Genomic DNA, 26,494 nt, shown 5'->3' on the forward strand with positions numbered 1-26,494 from the left:
GCTTAACTTTGTCTTAACATATAATTATATATGTTGGTGACTTGATATAATTCAAATATTGTACTTTACTAAAACAATATTCTATTTACATTTAATAATTTACTTTTATGGAATTCATAACCTTGATACATTTTTTATTGAAAATGATGTACTACATGATAAGTGATTATAGAATATGCATGTAAACTTGTAGTAGTCATTATCAAAGCTTATAGTATATAGTACTCCTATGTGATAACAAACATATATATACAATATATGAATGAAATGAGTAATCGTAGAACTACTACAAGTACATTAAACGTAGTACTATAATTTTGTTAAGAATTGAGATGCGGCTTATTCATGAGCAGAAGATAAATTAGATCAAAGTTGTATACCTACTTCTCCTATCAAACGCCATCTTATCAGAAAAAGATATCCCAACTATTATTCGCCATTATATCCACTATGATATTAACACAAAAAATGTGAAGGTAAAAAAGTTAGGTGATAGCATAATTGGGCAAAAAACCCATTTCCATTTATTATTATAATTATTATTACTATTATTATTATTACAATTATTATTAACGAAAAAAGAGAATAAAAAGTGCCATTTGAGATATTATAAATCTGAATTATGGTATAAATGATAATGTGATTTCAAATTAAACCGAATGACTGTTGTTGACCAACAAGTTTAATGTGCAAGAAATAGTTTTGTTTTCCTTTTACAGATTATCAATTGCTTAGTTAACAAACATTTTTAAAAAGGTTGTAATAAAGGATGGTCAATTCTAACTTAGATGTTTAAATCCCTTAGAGACAATTCCATTACCTTTTGACTTGATTATTGAGTAGCCATTACTGCAAACAATATGGACCACTTAACTACAGAAAGCATAAAAACTTAGATTTGGTTAATTTAATTTGGTTTCATAATTTAACACGAATAGAGTTTATAACCAATAAATAACTAACCATTTTCATTGAGTAACTATAATTAATGTAACCATCAAGAAAAAAAAAATAGGTGTTGCTATTTGTTTAGCGACAAATATGATTCATAAATCATTATCAGAGTGTTTAGCGACAAATATGACTCATAAATCATTGTCAGAGTGTGTAAACCTATTGTTTTCACGAACCTAATCCAGCTACTCCTTAATTCATTTTCGCAAGTATTTTTTAAGAAAACCATAGTTGTTGGTAATATTAATTAAGTCATTAAACAACTTACACAATTAAATTAAGTGAAAAAGGTTTTTCAAGAACTGATTTTGGTTTGTCACCAATTATAGTACAATATCATTTGAAATTTTTTGAAACAAAACATTTAATTTGGTATAAACATAAGAAATTAAAAATAAAAATGATCCAGATGATTCTGAATTCGGTAGTTACAATAACAACACGTATATGATAGGAGGATTCATACCGACGTTACTCACTTATATTGCGCCCTCCTTCTCCATTAACACTCTCTGCCTCTTTTCTCTTCTCCTCACCAATCAAAATATTTCAACTCATTCCTTTCAAGAAGAACTATTTCAACTCCTCAAAAGGTAAAAATGATTAAAACCTATACTCTATAGATCAAAATAGCCATCCTGTTCCTCAGAATTATGCTATATAAATTGAACATATAGACATTCTATTCTTCCTATTTATAGTAATCAGAGCATTACTCTTCCTCTCAATTTGTGCTTTTCCTGATGAACAGATTGTCAATCCGAATGATCAGAACGCTTTGAAGCCTGATCATGGACTCCAGACAACGCCTGTGAGTTAATTTCTCCGGTTTTATTTTAATTGCGACATTAAATTTAAAGACGACGTTCAATCTTTGCAGAGACGATGCGTACAAGAGGAAGTTACAGAGGATCAAGGTGAAGAGCATGGGGAATCCCCTGAAATTCGTAGTTCCAGACAAAAACAGTAGATGCAGACCTCATCCATTGAAATTAATACTAGCAATCATCGTGCTAGGCTCATTCCTCACCATCCTCTCCTCCCCGCCCGTGTGCCAGCAAAACGGCGTCGCACTCAAAGTCTCACGGTACGTCGCTGCTCTTCATTATATTATTGTCTCTGTGTCCGAGAGCATCAGGCAATCGATACTGTTGATAATGCAGGCAACGTTTTGTGAGCAGGTGGATTTGGGGCGGCTCCGATCCCCGCTACGCCGCTGATTTCGACATCAACTGGAGCGACATCACCGCTGCGGTGAACAAGCTGCCGAGGGAGACCGAAATTGGCGGGATCGGAGTCCTCAATTTCAACGAGGGCGAGGCGCGGGGGTGGCGGCGGATCTTCCCTGCGGCGAACCACACGGCCCTGAGGCTGGACCACGCGGAGAGGAACGTGACGTGGGATGTGCTCTTCCCGGAGTGGATCGATGAGGAGCAGGACGACGCGGTGCCCAGCTGCCCTGCTCTGCCGCGGCTGCAGGTGCCGGCGCAGCGGCTTGATCTCGTGGTGGTGAAGCTCCCCTGCAGGAACGAGGGGAACTGGTCAAGAGACGTGGCGCGGCTCCACCTGCAGCTTGCGGCTGCGGGGCTGGCGTCGGCGTGCAAGGGGAGTTATCCGGTGCATCTGCTTTTCGTGACGCGGTGTTTCCCCATACCCAATTTGTTCACCTGCAAGGATCTTGTGGCGCGGCAGGGGAATGTGTGGTTGTATCGGCCGCAGCTTAATGTGTTGCGCGCTAAGCTGCAGCTTCCGGTCGGATCGTGTGAGCTTGCGCTTCCCCTTGGATCCCAAGGTAATTAATTGCTGGAGGAATGGTCGATTTTGTCCTATCATTTGAGCGTTTACCTGAAAATTTCCCGATGTTTTTAGATGATTACCCTTTAGTATTCGCTATTTCATTTTTCGCTGGGAAAGGTCGATTTTGTCCCATCATTTTAGGCATTAACTGCAAATGTCCCGCCGTTTAGATAATTATCAATTAGTACTCTTCATTCATTTTTTTGAAAAAAGTATCCGGGACAATTTCTAGTCATCGGAATATCAATGTGACAATTAAAATTACATATCGATTACCAAAAATTAATTATACATGGATTACAAATTATATACTATTACCAAAAGTTACCCATCGATTACTCAATGGACATGTAATTTCTGCCAGATATAGACTACACGGGAAAGAAGCAGCGGGAGGCGTACGCGACGATCCTGCACTCGGCCCACGACTACGTCTGCGGCGCCATCGCAGCTGCACAGAGCATTCGAATGGCGGGGTCCACTCGTGATCTGGTGATCCTAGTGGACGAGACGATAAGCGAGTACCACCGCAGCGGGCTCGAACTCGCGGGGTGGAAGGTCCGCACCATAAAGCGGATCCGGAACCCGAAAGCCGAGAAAGACGCATACAACGAGTGGAACTACAGCAAGTTCCGCCTCTGGCAGCTAACCGACTATGACAAGATCATCTTCATCGACGCCGACCTCCTCATCCTCCGCAACATCGACTTCCTCTTCTCCATGCCGGAGATCTCGGCCACCGGCAACAACGGCACCCTCTTCAACTCCGGCGTGATGGTCATCGAGCCCTCCAACTGCACGTTCCGCCTCCTCATGGAGCACATCAACGAGATCGAATCCTACAACGGCGGCGACCAGGGCTACCTAAACGAGATCTTCACTTGGTGGCATCGGATCCCGAAACACATGAACTTTTTGAAGAACTTCTGGATAGGGGACGACCAGGCGGTGAAGAATAAGAAGACGAGGCTGTTTGCTGCAGAGCCTGCGGTGCTGTACGTGTTGCATTATTTGGGGAACAAGCCGTGGATGTGCTACAGGGACTACGACTGCAACTGGAACGTGGACATACTGCAGGAGTTTGCGAGCGACGTGGCGCACAACAAGTGGTGGAGGGTGCACGACGCGATGCCCGGGGAGCTGAAGGAGTTCTGCCTGCTGGCGTCGAAGCAGAAGGCGCAGCTGGAGTGGGACAGGAGGGAGGCGGAGAAGGGAGGGTATGAGGATGGGCATTGGAGGATAAGGGTGAGGGATGAGAGGATGAAGAGGTGTATTGATCCGTATTGTAATTGGAAGAGTATGCTCAAGCATTGGGGGGAGAGTAATTGGACGGAGGTGGATTTTCCGGTGCCTACGCCGCCTGCCTTTGCTAACAAAGGAGGAGCTACTCTTGCTTTGTGATGATTGTTGATCATCATCATCATCGTATTCTCATGACCACTGTTTGTCTCGCTAGATATATGTACGTATCTATACACATTTTTGCTACTTGTTCATCACTAATAACATGCGTTTAACTTTTATTACATTCTTCATCACTAAAATTATTCTATCTCCACCTTCGATGCCACAACTCTCCGACTAAATTAATTATCCATCCCATGTTTTTGCTTCCCACCATTACCCCCATCTATCTCCTGTACACTTTGGTCGACACACGAGTGTTTGTTGGTGGAGAAAAAGAGTATAATATGGTAAATTATGTAAATAAATTATAAAATGTATAAAATGGAGTAATGATTTCAAGAATGGATTGATAGTAAACCATTAGAAATTACTCCCTCCGTCCAAAAATTTTTTTCATGTTTTGACCCTATATAAGAAATGTAATGAAAAGTAGGTTGGAAAAAGGTTAATGAAAATGTGAGTCCTATTTTTTCATACAAAATATTAATTTTATAATAAAATATAATGAGTTAGTGGAATTTAGAGTCCACTATAAAAAACAATACAAGTAAAATGTGACAAATTTTGTGGGACAAATGGAAATAGAAATAAGTGAAAAACTTTATGGGATAAAGAGGGTAAAACTGAAGAAAAAATAAATGAAAACCAAAGAAACAAAAAGTGCAGATATAAAATGGGACGCTAAAATTGAGATAGATAACTTAGGGGATTGTTGTGATACTAAATACGCCAATGGCATTTATGCGTGTGATTGTCTCGTGGTAAATGATCAATGTTTTACTGCCTATATCCATGAAAATTTGATACAGTACAATTTACTATTTCGATCCGTCCCTGAAAATTTGATACACTTCACTTTTACCATTTTAGTAGTGGACCCCATATTCCACTAACACATTCCTATTCATATTTTATTATAAAACTAATACTTTAAAAGTAGGACCCACATTCCACCAACTTTTTCAGCTCACTTTCTATTACATTTCTTAAAACCCATGTCGGGTCAAAGTGTAACAAATTTTGGGGAACGGAGGTAGTATATGCTAAAAATGTAGAGTTCAAATTGACTATGACGTAGATTGGCCAAACGATGCAATCGTCCGACTTAAGTCCTTATATATACACCAATCTCTTGGGCATCTTAATGTATAGGCCCATATTTCTCATTTAAATACCATAATTGGGCCAATGTGCCCACTTTTTGGGGGTCCATCCAAATTCGTTTTCATTATCACTTATTTTATCAAATCTTACTATAGATAAAGGAATATTTAGATATATTGTTAGTAATTAATTATAGTTCAAGAATAGTTAAGAAATTACGATGAAAAAATCCAACTTTTTAATTAAAATGTACGTACAATAAGGAAAGCTCATAAATGTTCGAGCTTTCATTAGCCTTGGTTATATTCGTTCACACCTTAAGAAAGACAACACTTTAGGCCCTGGAAAAATTATACACATTCAAAATTACATAAACTAGTGGTATTAAGAACTAGATCATTTATCAAATAAAAAATTAGACTAAAATTGGTAGGGTGTGCCAGGCCTGTGCAGTACTACAACGCATAGGCAACACTTGAAAACCCAGATAGCAAGCTATCTTAATGGACTTTCCCCCTTAAAAAAATAAATTTAATATCGTGTGGACCGATGGTCCACATATCAGATATTAAACTGATAAGAACAGATACTACACTTGATCTTAGCCAAAAGGCCGAGAAAGGTATGAGCTTCTTTGTTCACGGACTTTAGATGTTTATACTATGCTTGGAAGCTTTGGTTTAGTCTTGTATTCGATGTGGGAGAATAGTGCAAGATACGAAGACTTCTTTTTTCCCAACTTTGTCGATGTTAGTTCTCATTTGGAGCACCATCAACTAGACAGTACAAAAACTGACTCAACGAAGTATCATCCATGTCCTAGTCACCACATTGAAAGATAACTTTTGCAATTAAACCAAGATACAACATAGGTTATAGTAAAAGCAAGCAAAAAAACCACCCAACATGGTATCATCCATGTCCTGAAGAAATCAGAGTTTACATGAAAGTTGTTATACTAAAAGCAAGCTCCCAAACTTAATGGCATTTTACAGCAACCTATTACTGACTCCAAATCAAACTAAGACTATTGCCATTAACATAGCAGCAACATGTAGTTCAGCGTCATGCCAGAAACGACGAACATGGACTTCAGAAGAGCGAGAAATATTTGGAGTCCAAAAAGACTTTGATGCAGCAAAAGGAGGTCTTGCTTTTAGTTCTTACACCTGAGTCAAAAATGTAATCAGACATGTTCTATACATGGTCTTTCATCAAACCATACAAAATACACAAGGATCGAATACAAATGACTGAACAACTTCATGACATGGGGTAATTGTACATCAATTTTATCACCTAAAATACTAGCAAATCTATCCACCACAATGAACTATGCTTTTCATGCCAATTTGAAGACATTCCATCACCTGTGATTTCTTATACTTCGATCAAACTAATATACATTCATATATATGCAGAAATAAGCAATCAACGTTATCATTGTGGTTTTTCAGTGCTGTGAATCATTGTCATCTGTCAAACGGGAAAATATGTGATTGTATCTATGTATATAGTAGGGCATTTACTTTTTATGAATATGATCGAGTCCTTAACAGTAAAAGCTCACTAAACAGTGAACATATAGCTGAGAGACACATGGAGGAGCATTAACTTACACCAGATTCATCGGACAACAACCGATCTTATAAATAGATCAATGCCAGGAGAAGGCCCTTCAAGATAAAGGATAACACGACAGGGCAGAATTGGCAGCGAGAAGGTTCCTTCTAACTTCTCCCAGTGGTCCGTGGAAGCAGAAGCTCTGCTTACAAATCACAGGATCAGAAACTGAGTCATGAAGCAATAGAGCAAACATAAAATAAAAAGATAACAAAGACAGTTACTTTGCAATGAACTTGTAGCTAACTGAAAAGTAATTGTTTTCGAGTCTCAAAGTGGCTAGCACGTCTGTGGCGCCTTGAAGGCTCGAAACTCCAACCCAAGCACAGATGGTGTAAATGGAGCCTGCTGAGATTCTATTGGTGATGTCCTGCTCCAGGCCTTGCCAGCATTCTTTACGGTTGACAACAACAGCGAAATGGCCACTTAGCCCTCGCGGATGAGCAGTTAGTTCTGAAGTGACATAGGCAGTACACCGGTTGGGGCGCCAGTGATGAAGTCCACCTGAAAAATCATGGTTGATTATGATATTGGGAGCAGGTTTTGCAGCAGCAGCAGCCTCGGAGCACTGATTGGTACCCGGTTTATGATTCAACTTCTGCTAAATAAATTAAAGAAATTTCATCAGTTTGTCTGCAATGGGCTAAAGCTGAAAGAAAGGACATATGGAAAACAACAATATGCACATACAATAGCATCCAAAGAGTAAACATAGTAATGATATTAATTATGAAATTATAGAATAGATGTGAAAATGGATTAATAATCTCAAGAATAGATTGATACTAAAACATTAGAAATTAAAATTCAAGAAAAAATTGGAAACCAAAGAAAAAAAAGTGAAGATATAAAATGGGACGCCAAAATTAAGAGATACTATAACTTAGGGGATTGTCGTGACACTAAACAGGTCGATGATGTTGTGTGTGTGTTTCGTCCAGTGGTAGAATGATCAATGTTTGATGCTAACAATCTCGAGTTCAAGTTGAGCATGACATGGCCTTTGAAAAATACAAATTTGCCTTAAATATGCACCATCTCTTTGGGCTTCTTAATGTGTCAGCCCATTTCTCATTTAACTAGTGGTACCATTTTTGGGCCAATGTGCTCACTTCATGGAGAACCATCTAAATTCGTTTCTAAAAATGTACGTACTATAAGGATAACTTCTAAACATTAGGCCTCTCATTCTTCTCCCCCAGCAAAATATAAAAATTAAGCATTGTTTCATAAAAAATAAAAAATTAGACTAAGATTGGTGGGGTGAGCCAGGCCTGTGCAGCAGTGCAACGCATAGGCGACTCTTGAAAGCCCAGATAGCAAGCTACCTTGATGGGCTTTCCCCCTCAAAAAATAAATTTAATATCGTGTGGACCGATGGTCCACATATCAGATATTAAACTGATAAGAACAGATACTACACTTGATCTTAGCCAAAAGGCCGAGAAAGGTATGAGCTTCTTTGTTCACGGACCTCAACTTTTATACTTAGTTTGGAAGCTTATGTTTACTCTCATATTCGATGTGGGAGAAATAGTCAAGATAGGAAGGCTCTTTTTCCAGCTTTTAGCATATGCTTTTTATCATTGATTTTTAATTCTCATTTGTAGCACCATCAACTAGACTGAACAAAATATAACTCAACAAAGTATCATCCATGACCTGAATCACCACATTGAAAGATAACATTTGCTATTAAACCAAGGAACCACATTAATAAAAGGCAACAAAATAACCCAACAAGGTATTTTCCATTTACTTTTTATGATTGATAGCATTAACTTACATCAGGCTGGCTGGAGAAGTTGCAGGAGACGACAACCGATCTTATAAATAGGTCAATGCCGGGAGAAGGCCCTTCAAGATAAAGGATAACACGACGGGGCAGAGTTGGCAGCGAGAAGGTGCCCTCTAGCTTCTCCCAGTGATCAGTGGAAGCGGAAGCCCTGCTTATAAAACACCAAATCAGAAACTGAATCATGAAGCAATAGTAAAAAAAGACAACAAAGACAGTTAGTACTACTTTGCAATGAACTTGTAGCTAACTGCAGAGAAATTGCTTTCAAGTCTCAAAGTGGCCAGCACGTCCGCGGCGCCTTGAAGGCTCGACGCTCCAACCCAAGCACAAATGGTGTAAATGGAGCCTGCAGTGACTCTATTGCTGATGTCCCGCTCCAGACCTTGCCAGCATTCTTTACGGTTTGCAACAACAGCGAAACGGCCATTTAGCTTAGCCGATTTCCCTCGAGGATATGCAGTTTCTTCTGAAGTGACATAGGCAGCACAGCGGTTGGGGCGCCAATGATGAAGTCCTCCAGAAAAATCATGGTTCATTATGATGTTGGGAGCAAGTTTTGCAGCAGCCTCGGAGCACTGATTACATGATTTATGATTCAACTTCTGCTAAATAAATTCAAGAAATTTGATCAGTTTGTCTGAGATGAGCTAAAGGTGAAAGGAAGAACATATGGAAAACAACAATATGCACACACAATAGCATCCAAAAACTAACATAGCATACATTTTCACAGCTCATTGGTAACAAATCAGTGAACAAAGAAACTATTTGGTGTAATTAACTCCACAGAACAAGATGGCCAGCAAAGTCAAACTTCTAAACCAGTATCTATTGATCCCTAAAGCAAAATTAACACCAAAAAAACCAGGATATAGTTGTTGTTCAGTATATTTATCTCACTAGTTAGTTGAAGAGTCGGTCATGCTTTTTCATTTTCCAATAAAGCTGTTTTACAACTCTTCAACTTAGGAAAAACAGTCACCTCGGTGAAGAATAGCCCCATCGGCATTGCTTGCTTCTCCATATTGTTCACGCCACCGCAGATGGCAGCAGGATAAGGTTGTTCCACAGCAACCAAGAAAAAGTTCAGATATTTGTAGGGTTTCAAGTGCTGCATGCCCACCAAATCTGAATTGCGAAATCTAATCATTTTGATAATTAAAACCGATTTCGAACTATATAGCTCTTGTTATTGATTAATCTTATTGCATACGAATATTTGGGTATGTTTTGTTAGCTAATCATCTTCATATCGAAGGGTTAAAACTCTTCCTATAGTATCATAAAAAGGTATTTTTACACGAAGCTCCACGCAAGTATCAAGTTTAACAAGTCTTACATTTAATTGTTCGTGAGAGCGTCTTACCTAAAAGCAAAGGTAAGAGCATCATCCACCGTAGCAACAGGCTAGCCTCAAACTCCTCATGCCACATCATCAGGACAAGAAACTCCTTATATTACATTAGTAGGACAAGAAACTAGATAAGCAATAGTCTAGCCATAAGCCAGCAAAATTATAAAAAACAAATACATTACAATCATGCAAAATCGGAATTAAATTTACGACACAAATATGGGAAAGTGCAATAATTTTATTTAAATTAATAAAAATACATTAAAAAAATTACATAATTAAAAAAAATACCCTCCTGCTTCCACGCACGAGCCCCGCCTCACTCCTCGTCGCCGCCATCGCCACTACGTGCGCTAGCCGCCTTTGCGGCCCGCATACTTTGGAGGAAATTAAAAAGAAGCCCCTTCTTCACAGGGTCAGTTGTCGCTTTCCATTCACTTATGATTTTCCACATGTTCACCTGCGTTTGTAGTCGCGCGAGACGGGAGAGCTCGGCTGGAGGAGAGTCGTTGTTGTTCTCCAATTCGCGATATTGCTCTTGTCAGGAATTCAGAGAGAGAGAGAAAAACTCATTAAAACAAGCGGTGCAAATGAAAATGACGTTCAAATCGCGTATGTATAGTGTTTCGGAAATTAAATATATATAAAAAAAAACCGTTGGCCGATCGCCAGCCTACAATGGCGGCGAGCGCATCGGCCAGCGACCATTAATCGGCCAGCGCTCGCCTATTTTTTCGCCGAATTGGCGCTCGCCGCCCACAATGGTTCGGCGAGCGGACCGGCCAGCGCCGAGAATCGGCTAGCCGGCCGCTCACCGTCATTGTGGATGCTCTAAGTTGAGAAGGTATATTTCTCATTTATCGTTTTAAAAAGGTAATTATACCTTCCTAAAAAATGATGGACTCTAAGAGAAAAATGTAAATTAAGAAGGTAAACAAAAATAACTAATTTTTACATTTTCTTCCAATAAGAGATAAAGATATCTTCTCAAAATGAAAGAAGATATAATACCTCCTTCTGATACTTTTTTATTGAAGCATGATATTTTATTAAGAAACGGTAAATATGATAGTTATTTATCTTTACCTCTCAATTTACCTTTTCCCTTGGAGATGCTCTAAGGTAAACATATACTCCCGTCCCACCAAATATGATCCACTTTTGCTTTTTAGTTTATCATAACCAATGTGTTCTATTACTAAAAATGGAAATACTTTTATCTTTACTTTATTTTTCCTCTTTCACTTTATTCTATTCACTTTATGTCATTCAAAGAATGGGTCATCTTCTTTGGAATGGAGGAAGTTTGATATAGGAAAATTATATAGATGGAGTAAAAATAATGTGGGTCCTTTTTTAAACTTGGTCTATTTTTCGTGGACAATCAAAAATAGCGAATGTGGTCTATTTTTCGTGGACGGAAGGCTTATTAATCATAGTATATAAAGTGAATAAAAATAAGAAGATACATAATATTTTTACAATTATAATTAGCTGACTAAAAACTTAATGTTCGTAACATTTTACCCTTGATTAATTAGTGAAGATCCTAATTTCCTCCCAATAATCCTCCTTTTCCAAACAAAAACACAGAAAACAAAATTTGGAAAATCCAATCTGAAGAAACATTTTGCCATCATCAATGAGCGAGTCCCCGGATAAATCCGGCAAAGCCCGCAACAAATGGGGCGACCCCTTCAGCAAGGGGCGCGCGGCCGTAGAATCCCTGGCCGCCATCCTCCGGTACTTCCCCCCTCACCTCTCCTCCTCCGAGACCCCCGCCACCTCCCTCCTCCACGACCCCGACGTCGCCACCCAGATCTCCACCCTCCTCCGGCGCCCCGACTCCGGCGCCGTGAACGACAACCTCTGCGCCTGGCTCTACGACACCTTCCACTCCGCCGACCCCCACCTCCAGCTGGTCGTCCTCCGCTTCCTCCCCACCCTCGCCGGCGTCTACCTCTCCCGCGCCGCCCTCAGCAAGCCCCTCCCCGGCTTCGAGTCCGTCCTCCTCGCCATCTACGCCCACGAGACCTCCTCCCGCGGCGGCCTCGCCTCCACCGTCTCCGTCCCCGACCTCGCCCACCCCTCCGTCTACCACGAGAACAAAACCCCCCCCTCCAGGAGCGCCTCCACCGAGCTCCACCTCGCCCTCATCACCCCCGCCCTCGAGCCCCACGGCACCGTCCGCTCCACGCGCCGCGCCAAGATCGTCGGCGTCGCCCTCGAGCTCTACTACAGCCGCGTCTCCCTCCTCCCCGTCGGCTCCAAGCTCGACTTCTGCGAGTTCTGCAGGCTCTGGTCCGGCTGCGACACCGACAAGGACAAGGGGGACGGGAAGCGGGGCCGGATCGGCATGCCGTGGGAGCTCATGCAGCCGATTCTCAGGATATTGGGGCATTGTTTGTTCCGCCCGGCTAAGAACTATGATTTGTTTCACGCGGCTTTCACGGCTTGCCAGTGCATGAGCGCTAGGGCGCAGCATGATATGAATGCTAAGGCCATGCTGGCCACGGCTAGCCTTGTTAAGCTGGCTCAGATTGCTATGGATCCGCATTCTGACTTTGATCATACCGACCTACCCCTTACTAATGAAATTTCGGTTTAGGAGTTTACCTTTAGGGTATCCAATTAGCTGGAAGGATTTTTTTTCTTAATTTTCATCACAAGTTACACCACTTACATCTTGGTTCACACATAAATTAATGCCTATTTGCTTCTTCGTTGCATTTTATGTAGTGGTTTGGAACCATAATTTGCTCTTTCTATATTACTACTAACAAATTTTGTTCCTTTGTCAAAGATGTTTTGATTTAAATTATTTTTAACATTTTGTTGTTCGTCATTTCTATGACTCAATGATACGCATTAGATTTTTTTGAAGGCACTTTATACGTTTGGAGTGCAAAAAATGTTTTTGTACATTTCTTATACTGTAATTGGTCTTTGAAACCATTTTTTCCATCTAATGTACTCCTAGTCGAACTAAAAATCACCTTCATACTCCTAGATGATGATTTTTGGTTGATTTTAATCAGAGCTTGAAGATATGTCTGTTAGAGTAGGAAAAAAAATAAATCTAGAATCAATATATGATCAAGATTTTAAGAGATGGTTTGTGAAGAGTCAAATGTAAGTAGAAATCAAAATTAAGCAATCCAATAATCCAGTACAAATTATGTGCCACTCAAAATATGCACCTATAACTTGAACATTTTTGTTGGATTGCGCATTATCTGTAGAAATAAAATTAATGTACTACGAGAACAATGGAGATATTTTGCATTTGATATTTATTTGTTTACACTGCAAAAGTGAATCGGATTCAAGTGGAGCAGAATTCCAACTGCAATTTGAAAAAATGTCACTTTATCGTTGTTCCTCACTTCAGTTCCAGTTCACCTCCACCAATTCCAACTCTCCACGTTTCCAACTCCGCCATCACCCGCCACCACCGCCAATTCTACCCTGGCGCCGACCGGGTGGCTCCCGCCGAATTCTCAAGCTCAGAGCTTCTCCTAGACTTCCCTGTTCTTCAGCCATGGCCATTGATGACGGCCCTACTTCTCCCCCTTCTTCTCTTCAGGATCAGGTAATACGGATTCTTATTTTGAGCACATTATTTAAATTAATTTGTATAATTGGGATGAAAGGTGAATTACGCGCAATAAATGGGGAGGGGGTTGGGGAATTGTGGTAGTTCGTTAAGGTATCTCAGTGAGAGAGAGTGCCCAGGGAAAAGAAACAGGATAATTCAACTGCTTCGGTTGTGTAAATCAACGAGTCTTGGAGATCCGTTTGATTGTATTAGCATGATTTCGAAACCGATGAACCATGGGCTTCATTTGATGAAGCTGAGTGTTGGTTGTGCGCCCAAAATTACACCCTGATTAGGTAGGTGAGTGGGTGATATTTGGTCAGTAACTTATGAGTGTAGATGATGTCTCTCTTGGTATAAGCCATCTTGGTGTGTCCTCACAGGCTACGGAGCCCAACAGTGAGGGATTTATGAGAGAGAACATTATAGTAAATACATTACCTAATTGATGTATTCTCATGGAAATGGGAATACACATGAATGGATTCTTTCAATTATAATGGAACAATTTGGTTATATGATTTATTGTTCTTATAGCAGCCTTTTGAAAGTAGTCTCGTCTTCATGTAACTCTTACATTCTAGTTTTTTTAAACTCTGGGATAAGGGCAATGGCAAGACAAGACTTGAACATACAATATGTTTACCTCTCTCTTTGAAAAAGGCTTTTCTTTTCATATGTTAATACCCTTCAGCTCTTGCACCTATATATTCTTGCAGGAAATCATGCTGCATTCTCGAGCATTTTGGGTTGGTAAGGATACAATTGCCTGGAATATGGATGTTGGAGATGGTTCGTGCTGTCTATATGGAAGTAAAGATGCCTCTCTCTCTGCAGTAAATGGGAAAATTGGAGGTTAGCTTCTCTAATAATGCATCCTTGTCTATTCTTATTTTAACTCGATAACCATCTTATATTCTTATACCCTTTCTCTGAACAGGGTATGATGTTAAGATTAAGCTTGAACCAAGTAAAGAAAGGCTCCCGAAACATGTGAGGCACTTACTAATGTAAAAAAATTATATTCCCTATTTCCCTTGCAGTGAGGATTTCAGCTTAGCAAACTTATCTTTTGTGGTCCATTGAAACAGATAGTTGTTTACACCTCTAATGAAAAGTTTATTTTTCTTGATTTCTCTATGTTGTTAGGTAATTGAAAAATTTCCTCATATCCACGATTACAAATCCTTCCAAATTCCTCCAGGTCTGGATGTCAACAGTTTACTGAAATACCAATTGGCTGTTGCTGCGTTAAGCTGTAAGTGAAATGTTTCAGCATCCATTTTAATAATCTCATGAACGGACTTGTTGGTGGTTCCCCGCATAACAGTACATTTGAGGATGTAACCCTAATTTTTAAAACAGACTTTTGTTCCGATCGGATTGCTTAGCTGATTAAATGATGTTCGTTACATCTGTAGTTTTCTCAGCTTTTGAATATTTTCAGTGACTTGCTGATCACATGGATTGTGAAAATTTAACGATATGCAGCTGGTGAAGAATGCACTAGCATCACCGGTCTGCAGTTACCTGGTGTTCTGGATGAACTATTCTCTTACGATGGTCCTCTTGGTGCAACTTTCTCATCTGATTCTGTTTCTCTTCATCTCTGGGCACCTACTGCACAGGTGAATGCTATTCCTATTTTTTTATTTTTCCCAGCTCCCAAATACTGACTATGAATCATTCATATTATCATTTGAGTATATTTTTCTTTTTTGATATATAAAGAAAGTGAGTGTGCTTATTTATGGAGAACCTGAAGGTGGTGATCCCTTAGAAGTTGTCCAACTTGAGGAATCAAATGGTGTCTGGAGTGCTGAAGGTCCATTGACTTGGGAGGGCTGTTACTATGTTTATGAAGTCTATGTCTACCACCCTAGCACCTTGCAAATTACAAAATGTATTGCAAATGATCCATATGCAAGAGGGTATGCTGATTATATATATTCATGGATGTTAATGGTTATATTAGTGAGACTTAGGGTTAACATGGCCACATCTTTTGTCACTGTAGGCTGTCAGCTGATGGAAGGCGAACCCTCTTTGTCAATGTTACTTCTGAGGCTCTAAAACCTGAATCTTGGGATCATTTGGTAGATGAAAAACCAGATCTTCTGTCATTTTCTGATATCAGTATTTACGAGTTGCATGTAAGAGATTTCAGGTAAATCATGAACCAAGCTTGTCTTATTCAAATCCTTGTTGAGATATATGGTAAGCCATTTGAGGCTGAAAGGATTTTATGATTCATATTTTGAAAATTTATCGGTAACATTAAGAAATCTGAGTCAACAAAATTGAGACCAGTTAACTCGTTTGCCCTTTATTTTATTTAGCAATGCAATTGCTTTGAGCAAGTCGTATATAAAAAGTAAGATAGATACTAATTTGTTGATGTGTGCTACTTGTGGCTTTTGTCAACCTTTTATTGCAGTGCCAGTGATGATACTGTTCCATCTGAGTTCCGTGGTGGCTACCTTGCCTTTACTTGCCCTGTAATCTCTGCAACCATTTTCTTGTGCTAGACTCCTCTCTTCCATCCGCATCTTCTTGCTTTTATTTTCACTTTATCTATTAATTATTAGTCAGGAGCTTACATATCTCAATGCAATTGGTCAGCCTGAACGCACTTAGTCTTGTATTATGCGTATGCCTTTACCAAAGGAAATATAAAGAGAAAAAGATCACGATCCTACCCAACCTAGAAACTAGAATGATAAAATACTTGAAGTATTTATGCCTGCTGTGACTTTAAATATCCTATTTCATTAAAGTTTGTTATTGCTTGAAGGATTCAGCTGGAATGCTTCATCTGAAGAAGTTATCACATGCTGGTATCACACATGTTCATCTGCTTCCTACCTACCACTTTGCTGGAGTTGATGACGATAAGAGAAAATGGCAGACTGTAGGTACAAAATTATTAATTATGCTGCTTCTGGTCCATCTCGATAGTTTTTCTCTGGATTCAATTGAAGTAATCATTTCTTCCATCATTTGTTACTGCGCATGTTGGCATCAATTGAAGGACATTAAAATTGGAACACAAAAATCTTAGGTCCTAAGATGTGAAGTTTCATCTTTTATATATTTTCAGTTTTATATGTTCATACCTGGCTTATACTTGCAGTTTTGCATAAAACTTTTGATATTACTGTGATCCTGCCCCTTCCATATAAGCATGATACACAGCAATAGTTTTGTTTAACATCCTATTTTGGAGTTATTTGTTCAATTATTCTTAATTATTTCGTCATCTAAATACCAGTTCTATATGTTAAAAATTTGTGCAGAATGTGATATATCTCTGTTCAAAACTAAATAACTTGTTGTATTTTGTATGACTATTTCTGTATGATCATATTTCCTTTTATGCTATTTGGTTTTGCTGTGAATGATACAAGACCATACACAGATTCTCAGATGCTTGAATCATTTCCACCTGACTCGGATGAACAACAGGCTTGCATCACATCTATCAAGGATGCAGATGGGTATAACTGGGGGTAAGATTTTGTTTCCTAAGGATAACCTAGAGCAATTTATGTGTCCATTATGCGTTTCATGATTGATTCAATGTGTTAAATGTCTTTATCTGGACGCCCTTTGAATTGCGCCTGAAAAGCTATAATCCAGTTGTATGGGGTGTCCCAAAAGGAAGTTATGCTAGTAATCCTAATGGGTCCCTCCGCATATTCGAGTTCCGCAAGATGGTGCAGGTATATGTTTGTCTGACTAGCAGACTCAGAGTAACATCATTTCTAATGGGACTCGTGTTACTTTGAGGTCTAACCATGATGGTGTATTTTATTGCAGGCTCTAAACCGCATTGGCGTTCGTGTTGTACTCGATGTTGTTTACAACCATTTGCATGCAAATGGTCCCTATGACGAGAACTCTGTCTTGGACAAGGTCACGTGGAAATGCTCATCCAAGTCGATAAACTGATTACAAATATCTTTTGTTTCATATGAAATGTGGTCATTTGCATATTAATTTGGATTAAAATTCAGGGATGTACATGTTATTAGTGGAGATTCAATTTATATGCATAACATGAATTTATTTGCAGATTGTTCCAGGTTACTACATCCGAAGGAACCTTGATGGCTTTATCGAGCATAGTACATGTGCAAACAATACAGCCAGCGAACATTACATGGTTGAAAGGCTGATTATTGATGATCTCTTGCACTGGGCCACTAATTACAAGGTGTCATTTTTCTGTTTACCTGTATCATCATCTCCCTCCGTGCTGCATGAATCATTCGCTAATTTAAGGATCTTAGTACAGATTCATAGTGGACATGGTTGATTATGCCTATAAAAATTTATTTTGATATGGTTTCTCTGATTTTCTATCTGTATTGCAGGTTGATGGATTTCGTTTTGACCTCATGGGTCATATTATGAAGCGCACAATGGTATGAGCTGCATTAATGAGAAATTTTTTCTTGTGAAGCTGTGCATTAACCATTCAAGGCCATAATTTTTGACAACATGTCAATGATTTCTAACTATTCTGATAAACTGTGAACTTTTTATTCATTCAAAATCTTGTGAGATATTTATAAGTTTTATACTGCTAAGTTCTAACTTATGTGCTAGCTTTTGAATATGGTGAAGGATATTCATGTAAAAAAGTTTGAAAAGTAAAAGTAGCGGTGATCAATAGGTTTTTTTATCTTGATTTTTATGATACATTGGAATTCGTTTATCTTGGTTGAGTGCCTGCAGGTAAAGGCCAGAAGTATGCTTCAGAATTTAGTGAAAGAAAACGATGGAGTCGAAGGCTCTAGCATCTACATGTATGTGTGAAGAACTGAATTATTTTTGGTTCTTTTGTTCTTCATACTTGCCTCATCATTGTGTGCATGTTCATTATCAGATACGGTGAAGGATGGAACTTTGGAGAAGTGGCTGGAAACGGGCGTGGCGTTAATGCATCACAGTTCAACATTTCTGGAACTGGAATCGGAAGGTATAAGTCTTGCTAGCCATCTAGATTTACTTGGGTTAAACATCATTTTCTTCACCTAAAATCCCCTAACAAGAATATTGTGCTTTGTATGTCAAATATCACATCCTAGATCATTCGTTAGCTGCTTCGTTATCCTTAAATCAGGAGCACATATCACTGTGGCATCATAGTTATTCTTCCAAAATTGTGTAAGCTCACTTCTAAAACACCATAAAAAACTCAATAATAAAAATGTGCTTTATTTACCTACCGCAGAGGCATAGAACATGATTATCATTAATAAGGTAGCATCTTGATCTCATTCTCGGTTCCAAACTGTGGAAATTATTTTTCATATTTAGACAAAAACAAGTCAACCCTTTTAATTTGGGTCAATTGTCACAAATAACACGATCTTTACCCAATTTGCAATTTTGACACAATATTTAATGGATTTTTAACATCATCTTAGCAGCACACGTAAGACAGCTTGTTGAATGTTGTAATTGCTGCATTTTGAAAGTTGTTGAAAATTGAAAATATGGTAAAGGTTTGCAACAATTAATTAAGCCTTGTGATTTTCATTATTAAGGATTTTGGTCGGCCGTGTTCAAGTTTACCTCATAAATGCATCATATATGATAAGATCGTCTCAAAGACTTTTATGGTCAGTGTTACTATTGAATCCTTACCTTAACCAGATAAGCTAATCCTGATAAAATCCTGTGCTGACTGAAGGATCTTATCTATACGGAACTTATCCTAATGCTTTAAGCATTAAAAGTGGCAGATACCATAATTTATACTACCTAACATGAATTTAGAATTGTTTCCAAGCAACTAAATAACGGAGAAACATGATTTCAGCTTCAACGACCGGATTCGAGATGCAGTGCTTGGTGGATCTCCTTTTGGACCTGTACTTCAACAAGGTTTCGCAACAGGTTTATTGGTTGAGGTAATCCCCATCATGGAGTCCAGTTAACTCCATTTTATCCAACATTTTGCTTTGTGAATTTTCAATAATTGATTTACTGACTCCTCGGTTCTCTCATCAAAACTTTGTAAAACTTTTTCTAAAGTCATTTTACTTCTTCAGCCCAATGATCATGACCATGGAAGCAAATCTACGATGGAACATATGCTTGCTGTATCCAAGGATCACATTCAGGTACTTTGAAGATTTTCAGAAATTATTGCATAATAAATTGATAAATTAACAAACTGTTAGCCTAGGTTCCTAGTTGAAACGGATTAGTAGTGAAAAATTGGCAAGCTTTTGATAGACACTCTTTACTTTCACAATAGGTTGCATTTTCTTAGCTTAGTCACATTTCTCGTGTCGAATGGGCTTCAAGGGGTTGATGATTTTAGTACTCTTGTTATCTTCTTCTACTAGAAATTATTGTGTGATGACTAATCCATCGTCATGTTATATAAGGCAGGTTGGGATGGCTGCCAATCTGAAGGATTATGTTCTAACCAACCACGAGGGCCACGAGGTAAACACGTTCTCATCAGCTATTATCTGTTAATATTTTGTTTATGCAAACCACTCACAATCACAATATGTTCCAGTAGGCTTTATTATAAATTTTAAATCAATCAAATAACTTGCACACTCTTCTTCATGCTTTTACCTGCACAGCTCCAAAAGATATCGAAATTTTTTATTGAAGAAAACATCGAACTACAGAATCAAAAGTTTAGCATTAAAAATTTTTCCCCATGAAGATGATTTTAAAAAAATCTGCATAATAAGTATTAAAGGAACACCTTCTCGTACATAATATATGAACTTCATAAAAATCACTATGAAATTATATTTTGCTAAACTTATTATCAAGAATACATATCTTCCAATATTTTTCCATAATCTATCACAAAATCCCCTTTTTTGGTCCCTTGCTACCAAGCAGGTTAAAGGATGTGAAGTTTCAACGCATGATGGGGTACCTGTTGCATATGCTTCATCCCCCATAGAAACAGTAAGGGCTGCCAAATCTATTTATAAATGAAGGTTGCTCAATATGCAATCTTTCTGTCAGTCAATTAAAGTCTTCAAATTTCATAGTATATGCAAGTGCTCTTATTTGATACTAAGAAGAAGCTCACGTCTTCAATTATTTTTTATTTTATGTAATTAGGTTAATTATGTCTCTGCTCATGATAATGAGACCTTGTTCGACATTGTCAGTTTAAAGGTAACTCTCATTTTTTGTTTGCACAGGAATTCTTGCTGATATACAGTAATTAATACTATCCTTATTATGTATAGACTCCGGTAAATATCTCTTTGGATGCAAGATGTAGGACGAACCATTTGGCAACCAGCATCATTGCACTTTCCCAGGTTTTTAATGAGTTCTATATTCAAGTTGTCTTAATATATCCTGTTGGATCCAGATTTTTGTTTACCTTCATAGTTATAACTGAAAATGGTAAAAACTTGATTTTCCTCGGTATGTTATGCTTTCATCTAACATGTATTTAATCGTAGGGAATACCTTTCTTTCATGCTGGCGATGAGATTCTGCGATCAAAATCATTAGATCGTGACTCATATAATTCAGGCGATTGGTTCAATAGGTAGGTCAAGAGGTACTCAATTCATTCAAAAGTCATAACGCTACTGTTATGATTTTGATGGAACTATAAATTGGTGGAACTATCGCTTACTGGGGAGTTGCTGACATGGTGCAATAAGTTGATTTCTCTCAAGTTGTTATTTCTTGATAACTCTACAACCCTCCAATTTCATCTTTCAGGTTAGACTTCAGCTACAACTCTAATAACTGGGGCGTTGGCCTTCCTCCAAGAGAAAAGAATGAGCGAAATTGGCCATTGTAAGCATAATTTCCCTTAATCATATAGCATAGTAGTAACTATTATGCGATGTATTTCTCTTGCCCAACTCTGCTTCTTTTCCTGTTTTCTGCAGAATGAAAATCAGACTGGCAGATCCAGGATATAAGCCTCAACAAAATCACATCCTTGCAGCACTCGACAACTTTTGTAGCCTTATTAGAATCAGATACTCTTCCCCACTTTTTCGTCTGCATACAGCAAACACAATCCAGGTTATTAGAGGATAAAAACTGTTATGTATTTTTTTTACAAATCAGATGGATTCAAGAACTAAGGCTCATATCAATGCACTCATTTACGTTTGACATCTTCATTCAGGAAAGAGTGCGATTTCATAATACTGGTTCATCATCAATCCCCGGTGTGATTGTCATGAGCCTCGAGGATGGACACAATGGAGTTCCTGGACTTATGCAGTTAGATCCAATGTTAGTAAAACCATAAAGTCTTATATAAAAAACCATTTACATTTATGCCTACTGTGTGAAACATATGTATGGACTATGCTTGCAGCTACTCGTACATCGTTGTTCTAATCAACGCGTGCCCCACGGATGTCACATTTACCAGCCCATCTCTTAGGGGAAAAGATCTACAACTTCACCCAGTGCAGGTTCCTATTTGCCCTCTTCTTTAACCACTTTTCACTATGATATACAAACTCCAGTTCATATGCATATATTCTTGTATAATGCGGTGATCTCTTCCAGGTGGATTCAAGTGATCACGTTGTCAATGAGTCGGCGTATGACTCAACCTTGGGCTCTTTCAGAATACCCTCAAGGACAACTTCCGTTTTCGTCGAACGTCGAGCCACCTGAGAGACCATATCCTACATGTGAACAGACTTATCAAATCCAGTGCATTCATGTTGTAGAGACTAGAGATGCTATGCTTTACGAATATTTTTTACCTCATAAAAAACTGACTCGAATTGGTTCAGCCAATTTTTAATAGTAATAACCAAAAGCTGAGATGGGAAATACACTTGATGAAATTAATATAGGCTTTTATTTTGCGCAAATCAGGTTGAATTCGAGATTGGAGGTTCAGTATCACCATGTGAATTCATTAAAAGCTCAAACCGATTTGCTCTTACTGTGTTCTTTCGTACTGTTATGGTTAAATAGAACAAAGAGATTGAAATTGGATCAAATTTTGACCAAGCTCCGTTCTTTATTCCACAGCAAATTTTAACAAAATTTGGTTTTATATGCTATGCATCTATTTAATTTTGTTACATAAAAATATAAATAAATATTGCTACATAGTATAAATGTAAAGGAACGTACAATTGCATCTAATTAACTAGTAATAAACCAATTATAATGACCAGATTTTCAGAATTTATAAGAAAATTGCAATATAACTAGTATAAAATTTACTCCCTCCGTCCCATAGAAATTGGCCATTTAGGGTTGGCACGGGTTTTAATGCGTAATTTGGTAAAGTAAGAGAGGAGGAGAAAAAATAGTTAAAATTGTGTAGTGGATGGTGGGCTCATAAATGGAAAAAGTAAAAAGAAGGAGAAAAAGGTTACAATAAATGGATATATGACTATTTGTATGAGACGATGAAAAAATGAAATATGTCCAATTTCTATGAGATGGAGGGAGTATTTTATTTGTCCATCAAGAGTAGCGATGGCCGACGGACACACGTAAAAAGTATAGAAAAGGGCCAAAACCCTATTAAACAAGATTTTTATATTTGTATAACATTGTTGATCAATTTTCTGTATCTTGTGCGAGTCAATATATAAAAGCCATTACCAAACAAGGATATAATTATTGTCTCAGAATTTTGATGTACATTGAATCATGCATGCATTAAAATACAATCTAATCATATAAAGCCTTCGGATATAAAATAATATACTCCATTTCCCAGTAAAATCTAAGGTTGATGACCAAGAGAAAAGTTTCAATTATTTCATCGAAGTTAGTTGTGTTTTGACGAAAAATTGAACGGTGCCCCACAACACATGTGATCCATCCAACTCAAGAGCACCGCTAAGTATAGTGGTACAACTTTGCTATTTCTCATTCTTTCGTTAAGTGATACTACAATAATGTAAGAGTCCAAAATATACTTTCACCGGTAATTAAAATTGGTAAAAGAAATAGTTAATCCACCAAAGATAGTCCTTTAATTAGAATTTAAGCTTTTAAATTTAAATATTCAATTATATGTAGTTACAAAGATGATGAGAGAGTGTTAGGAATCCAGTGATCACCCTGGATGAAGTTCTGAAGCGAGTACGAATCCACATGCTCGGCCGGCACGACGCTACTCCAGTTGACCCGCTTGGACGTATCCGAGCCGAGGCCCTTATTTTGAAATTCCCCATAATAGAGGGTCTCCAACGCAAAATCGCCACTCCAAGGCATCCACCCGTCCACCGACACCAAACTCTCCAGCGTGCAGCCAAGAAACACCGTCCTCGAGTACTCCTTCCACGGCCTCCCGAGGTACGTCTTGTGCACGGCCGGGTCCGCCGCGTACAGCGCCATGTACTCCTCCGTGCCGTTGACCACGCAGTTTCGGAACACGAACCCCGTGGACTGGGCCGGGTCGATCCTGCCGTGGGCCGTCACGGCGTTGTTGTCGCCCTTCTCGGGCTCGTTCTGGTGCGGGACGATGAGGAGGAGGCAGTCTTGGAAGACGGCGGCCGACTGCCCGAAGATGAAGTCGATGTTGCCTTGGATGCGGCAGGATTTGTAGTACTGGCGGAGGCTGTGGGCGTAGAGGGTGTCCTGGTTGCCGAGGAGTTCGCAGTTTTCTAACACGGAGAGGTCGCTGTCGGATCGGAATGCCACGGCTTGGTGTGCGTCTACGCCGGCTGTGTTCTCGATTGTTAGGTTGCTTGCCATGAATCCATCTCCCAGAACACCTTTCATAAGATCATTGTTAAAGATTTTATTTAGTTAATCTTGTGCCTAAAAATATACTCTACTATCTCCATTAAAAAAATAGACTTGTTTTTTTTTTTAATTTTGGTTCCATTAAAAAATAGTACTAGTACTCTCTAACGTTTATAGTAGTTTGGTGGATCTTATTTTTACTATTAACAATATTTTAATCATTTTTTTCATATGTCTTTTACTTGATAAATTTTACACTAAAAATCAATATAATGACATTGGGATTAAGGGATACAAAAATCTATGTTTGATTCATACCCTTGCCACTTGCCAGCTACATTATTGAGCAATAATATTACTTTTTCACTGTCAAGATTCAAAAAGTCATTTTTGGTGATTTCCCTTTATTTCACTGTTAAGAAATATTCTAAATTATAGACACGATAAAGATAGATTACAATTTAAAAAGTTGTGTTTATGAATTTTAGGCAAAAAATATATACGTTAGCTATTGTTTTTTATACATGTGATTTACGTCAATAATTGATGTGGAATATGAATAGGAAGAAACAACATTTATGGACTTACCAACGGTTGCTGAATTATAGGTGGATACTCTGGGCATCCCCACGTTGAGGGCCCCCGTAATGACCGTTTTGCCCATCCCATCTCCCAAAAACACCACATTCTTCTTCTCGAATCCCACCCGAACCGTCTCCTTGTACGCCCCGGCCTTGATCCATATCACAAACCGCCCGCTCGAATTCTCCGGCGCCGCATCCACCGCCCCCTGCACCGTCTCGTAGTCACACCCTCCTGCGCCGCCGCACACCGTCACATTCACCGCCATCCCCGACGGCACCCCGCCAACGACCTCCTCCCCCGCGGCGGGACGGGACGGCCAGAACCCGTCCCGCTCCGTCTTCGGCGGGCCCCACTTGCTCGTCTCCTCCCCGAAGTAGTCGTAGCTCGCCATCATCGCCAGCACGTCGGCGGTGGACCCTATGAGGGTGGTGTTGAAGAACGCGACGGCCTCCGCCACCAGGGGCGTGTCGTTCACGTTCTTCAGCCCCGACATGCACCCGTACTGGTACGCCAGCGACGCGCTCATCCACGCGCGCGCGTCCCTGACCCCGTCCGCGCCGCGGGGCACCGCGTCCGCGGACATGGCCGCGCGCGCGTCCGAGTGGCGGAGCACCTCCAGGCAGAGCCTCGACGTGTCGGAGCGGTTCACGTTGTCCGCTGACCCGTCGAGGATCTTTTCCACCGTGGCGATGGCCTCGCGCAGGTGCCGCGTGGACACCTGCAGCGAGGCGTTGATCGCCTGCAGGGCGGTGGCGGGGGACGACCCCGCCGCGCGCCACTCGGACTTGAGGGAGGCCTCGCAGCCGGATTGGTTGCGCGCCGCCCTGCAGGCGCCGTGGATGACGGCGGCGTTGGAGTAGACGGGGAACTTGCGGTGGTGGGGGGTGTAGATGTTGTAGATGACGGTGAATAGGATGAGAGAGCAGCAGATCAGAACCACCACCAAAATGGCGGTGAATTTTGATTTCCGGTGAGTCTCGTCGTCTGCAGCCATTTTTTTTGTGGGGCGATTCGTTTTTTTTTTTTTTTAATTCAATGGTGCATATTGTGTAATTACTGATGAACGAATTGTGTTGCTCACAGCAGAGATGATGGTGAGTTATTTGAATTTATTGCACAAGGGGTACCCAATCGGTTGACGTTATAGTATAATTGGGTATTCCCTTAGGAAAAAAAAGTTAGAATGTTAATTCAGCACTCCCTTTGGGGGAAATATTGATGGAGTGAAATGGTTTTATACCAATTTAAGAAAAAGGTTTCGTTGCTATTTTCATGTAAAATGGGTCTGAATTGGTGGTTGAATTGTTGTTTGAGGCTGAGAGTACAAACGCAGATGGATATTTTGGAATATAAATAGTGTTTCAAGTCAAGTTGATATAAGCCACCAAAAAGATTCAAAGTCAAAGGCATATAGTATGAATTGCTTGGAGAGAGACATATTAATGTTATTTCCTCTTTAAGATACGAGAAATAAGAAATTTAATAATGCTTCGCACTATAATTTGCATGCTTTATTAATTTCTTAAGCTCTTGATGTTTAGTATCGAGAATACTATTCCTTTGCTTGAACTTTGTCGTC

At 39.4% G+C, this 26,494-nt stretch overlaps 5 protein-coding genes, 1 long non-coding RNA gene and 2 other non-coding genes across 10 annotated transcripts; 4 read left to right on the forward strand and 4 right to left on the reverse strand.

The window, feature by feature from the left end:
- Window positions 1–1,413: 1,413 nt before the first annotated feature.
- Window positions 1,414–4,277, forward strand: LOC125213497 (UDP-glucuronate:xylan alpha-glucuronosyltransferase 1-like). Of its 2 annotated transcripts, none has more exons than XM_048114080.2 (5): window positions 1,414–1,547; window positions 1,706–1,765; window positions 1,835–2,041; window positions 2,118–2,746; window positions 3,116–4,277. In XM_048114080.2, the coding sequence occupies exons 2-5, from the start codon at window positions 1,746–1,748 to the stop codon at window positions 4,150–4,152; spliced, it is 1,893 nt and encodes a 630-aa protein (XP_047970037.1). In that variant the 5' UTR covers window positions 1,414–1,547; window positions 1,706–1,745; the 3' UTR covers window positions 4,153–4,277. The 2 variants fall into 2 exon arrangements, with proteins under 2 accessions (XP_047970037.1, XP_047970038.1); XM_048114081.2 differs by having other exon boundaries at window positions 2,136–2,746.
- Window positions 4,278–5,688: 1,411 nt separating this feature from the next.
- LOC125209151 (endo-1,4-beta-xylanase 2-like) lies at window positions 5,689–9,806 on the reverse strand. Of its 2 annotated transcripts, none has more exons than XM_048108760.2 (6): window positions 9,666–9,806; window positions 8,909–9,285; window positions 8,672–8,831; window positions 7,110–7,483; window positions 6,882–7,027; window positions 5,689–6,431 (listed from the first exon to the last, which is right to left on the reverse strand). In XM_048108760.2, the coding sequence occupies exons 1-5, from the start codon at window positions 9,798–9,800 to the stop codon at window positions 6,889–6,891; spliced, it is 1,185 nt and encodes a 394-aa protein (XP_047964717.2). In that variant the 5' UTR covers window positions 9,801–9,806; the 3' UTR covers window positions 5,689–6,431; window positions 6,882–6,888. The 2 variants fall into 2 exon arrangements, with proteins under 2 accessions (XP_047964717.2, XP_088924421.1); XM_089068295.1 differs by having other exon boundaries at window positions 7,110–7,486.
- On the reverse strand, window positions 5,692–5,888 carry LOC125217278 (U2 spliceosomal RNA). The gene has a single exon (XR_007175692.1). It is a non-coding gene; the product is annotated as a U2 spliceosomal RNA (small nuclear RNA).
- On the reverse strand, window positions 8,144–8,339 carry LOC125217240 (U2 spliceosomal RNA). The gene has a single exon (XR_007175657.1). It is a non-coding gene; the product is annotated as a U2 spliceosomal RNA (small nuclear RNA).
- A 1,873-nt stretch (window positions 9,807–11,679) lies between the features above and the next one.
- LOC125209153 (hyccin) lies at window positions 11,680–12,839 on the forward strand. The gene has a single exon (XM_048108761.2). It carries the CDS (start codon window positions 11,680–11,682, stop codon window positions 12,643–12,645), a length of 966 nt encoding a protein of 321 aa, XP_047964718.1. The 3' UTR covers window positions 12,646–12,839.
- Window positions 12,840–13,283: 444 nt separating this feature from the next.
- LDA (limit dextrinase) lies at window positions 13,284–22,490 on the forward strand. The gene is made up of 28 exons (XM_048110447.2): window positions 13,284–13,629; window positions 14,355–14,490; window positions 14,576–14,628; window positions 14,785–14,893; window positions 15,127–15,263; window positions 15,367–15,566; window positions 15,653–15,802; window positions 16,073–16,133; window positions 16,430–16,550; window positions 17,054–17,144; window positions 17,264–17,357; window positions 17,455–17,550; window positions 17,711–17,851; window positions 18,012–18,062; window positions 18,376–18,446; window positions 18,527–18,619; window positions 19,466–19,556; window positions 19,698–19,769; window positions 20,044–20,100; window positions 20,518–20,586; window positions 20,746–20,802; window positions 20,877–20,951; window positions 21,099–21,187; window positions 21,367–21,444; window positions 21,540–21,678; window positions 21,785–21,894; window positions 21,980–22,079; window positions 22,177–22,490. The coding sequence occupies exons 1-28, from the start codon at window positions 13,291–13,293 to the stop codon at window positions 22,285–22,287; spliced, it is 2,991 nt and encodes a 996-aa protein (XP_047966404.2). The 5' UTR covers window positions 13,284–13,290; the 3' UTR covers window positions 22,288–22,490.
- A 1,102-nt stretch (window positions 22,491–23,592) lies between these two features.
- LOC125216643 (putative pectinesterase/pectinesterase inhibitor 51) lies at window positions 23,593–26,087 on the reverse strand. Its single transcript, XM_048118401.2, has 2 exons — window positions 24,919–26,087; window positions 23,593–24,359 (listed from the first exon to the last, which is right to left on the reverse strand). Exons 1-2 carry the CDS (start codon window positions 25,907–25,909, stop codon window positions 23,662–23,664), a joined length of 1,689 nt encoding a protein of 562 aa, XP_047974358.1. The 5' UTR covers window positions 25,910–26,087; the 3' UTR covers window positions 23,593–23,661.
- LOC125216644 (uncharacterized) lies at window positions 25,760–26,169 on the forward strand. The gene is made up of 2 exons (XR_007175441.2): window positions 25,760–25,885; window positions 25,999–26,169. It is a non-coding gene; the product is annotated as an uncharacterized LOC125216644 (long non-coding RNA).
- The last annotated feature ends 325 nt before the right edge of the window (window positions 26,170–26,494 follow it).

The sequence above is a fragment of the Salvia hispanica genome, chromosome 3, assembly GCF_029641045.1.
Source record: "Salvia hispanica isolate PSC_SH4W2 chromosome 3, Shi_PSC_v1, whole genome shotgun sequence".
Classification (NCBI taxonomy): domain Eukaryota; kingdom Viridiplantae; phylum Streptophyta; class Magnoliopsida; order Lamiales; family Lamiaceae; genus Salvia; species Salvia hispanica.

Bases quoted from the DNA above. Each gene is read 5' to 3' on its own strand.
- LOC125213497 (XM_048114080.2), top strand. From the start codon at position 1,746: ATGGACTCCAGACAACGCCT. The intron at 1,766-1,834 runs GTGAGTTAATTT...CAATCTTTGCAG, and splicing joins ATGGACTCCAGACAACGCCT to AGACGATGCGTACAAGAGGA. The intron at 2,042-2,117 runs GTACGTCGCTGC...TTGATAATGCAG, and splicing joins GTCGCACTCAAAGTCTCACG to GCAACGTTTTGTGAGCAGGT.
- LOC125209153 (XM_048108761.2), top strand. From the start codon at position 11,680: ATGAGCGAGTCCCCGGATAAATCCGGCAAAGCCCGCAACAAATGGGGC.
- LOC125209151 (XM_089068295.1), bottom strand. From the start codon at position 9,800: ATGCAGCACTTGAAACCCTACAAATATCTGAACTTTTTCTTGGTTGCT. The intron at 9,286-9,665 runs GTGACTGTTTTT...TTTATTTAGCAG, and splicing joins TGGGGCTATTCTTCACCGAG to AAGTTGAATCATAAATCATG. The intron at 8,832-8,908 runs GTAGTACTAACT...TTTTATAAGCAG, and splicing joins AGCTACAAGTTCATTGCAAA to GGCTTCCGCTTCCACTGATC.
- LDA (XM_048110447.2), top strand. From the start codon at position 13,291: ATGTACTACGAGAACAATGGAGATATTTTGCATTTGATATTTATTTGT. The intron at 13,630-14,354 runs GTAATACGGATT...ATATTCTTGCAG, and splicing joins CTTCTTCTCTTCAGGATCAG to GAAATCATGCTGCATTCTCG. The intron at 14,629-14,784 runs GTGAGGCACTTA...CTATGTTGTTAG, and splicing joins AAGAAAGGCTCCCGAAACAT to GTAATTGAAAAATTTCCTCA.
- LOC125216643 (XM_048118401.2), bottom strand. From the start codon at position 25,909: ATGGCTGCAGACGACGAGACTCACCGGAAATCAAAATTCACCGCCATT. The intron at 24,360-24,918 runs GTAAGTCCATAA...ATCTTATGAAAG, and splicing joins CTATAATTCAGCAACCGTTG to GTGTTCTGGGAGATGGATTC.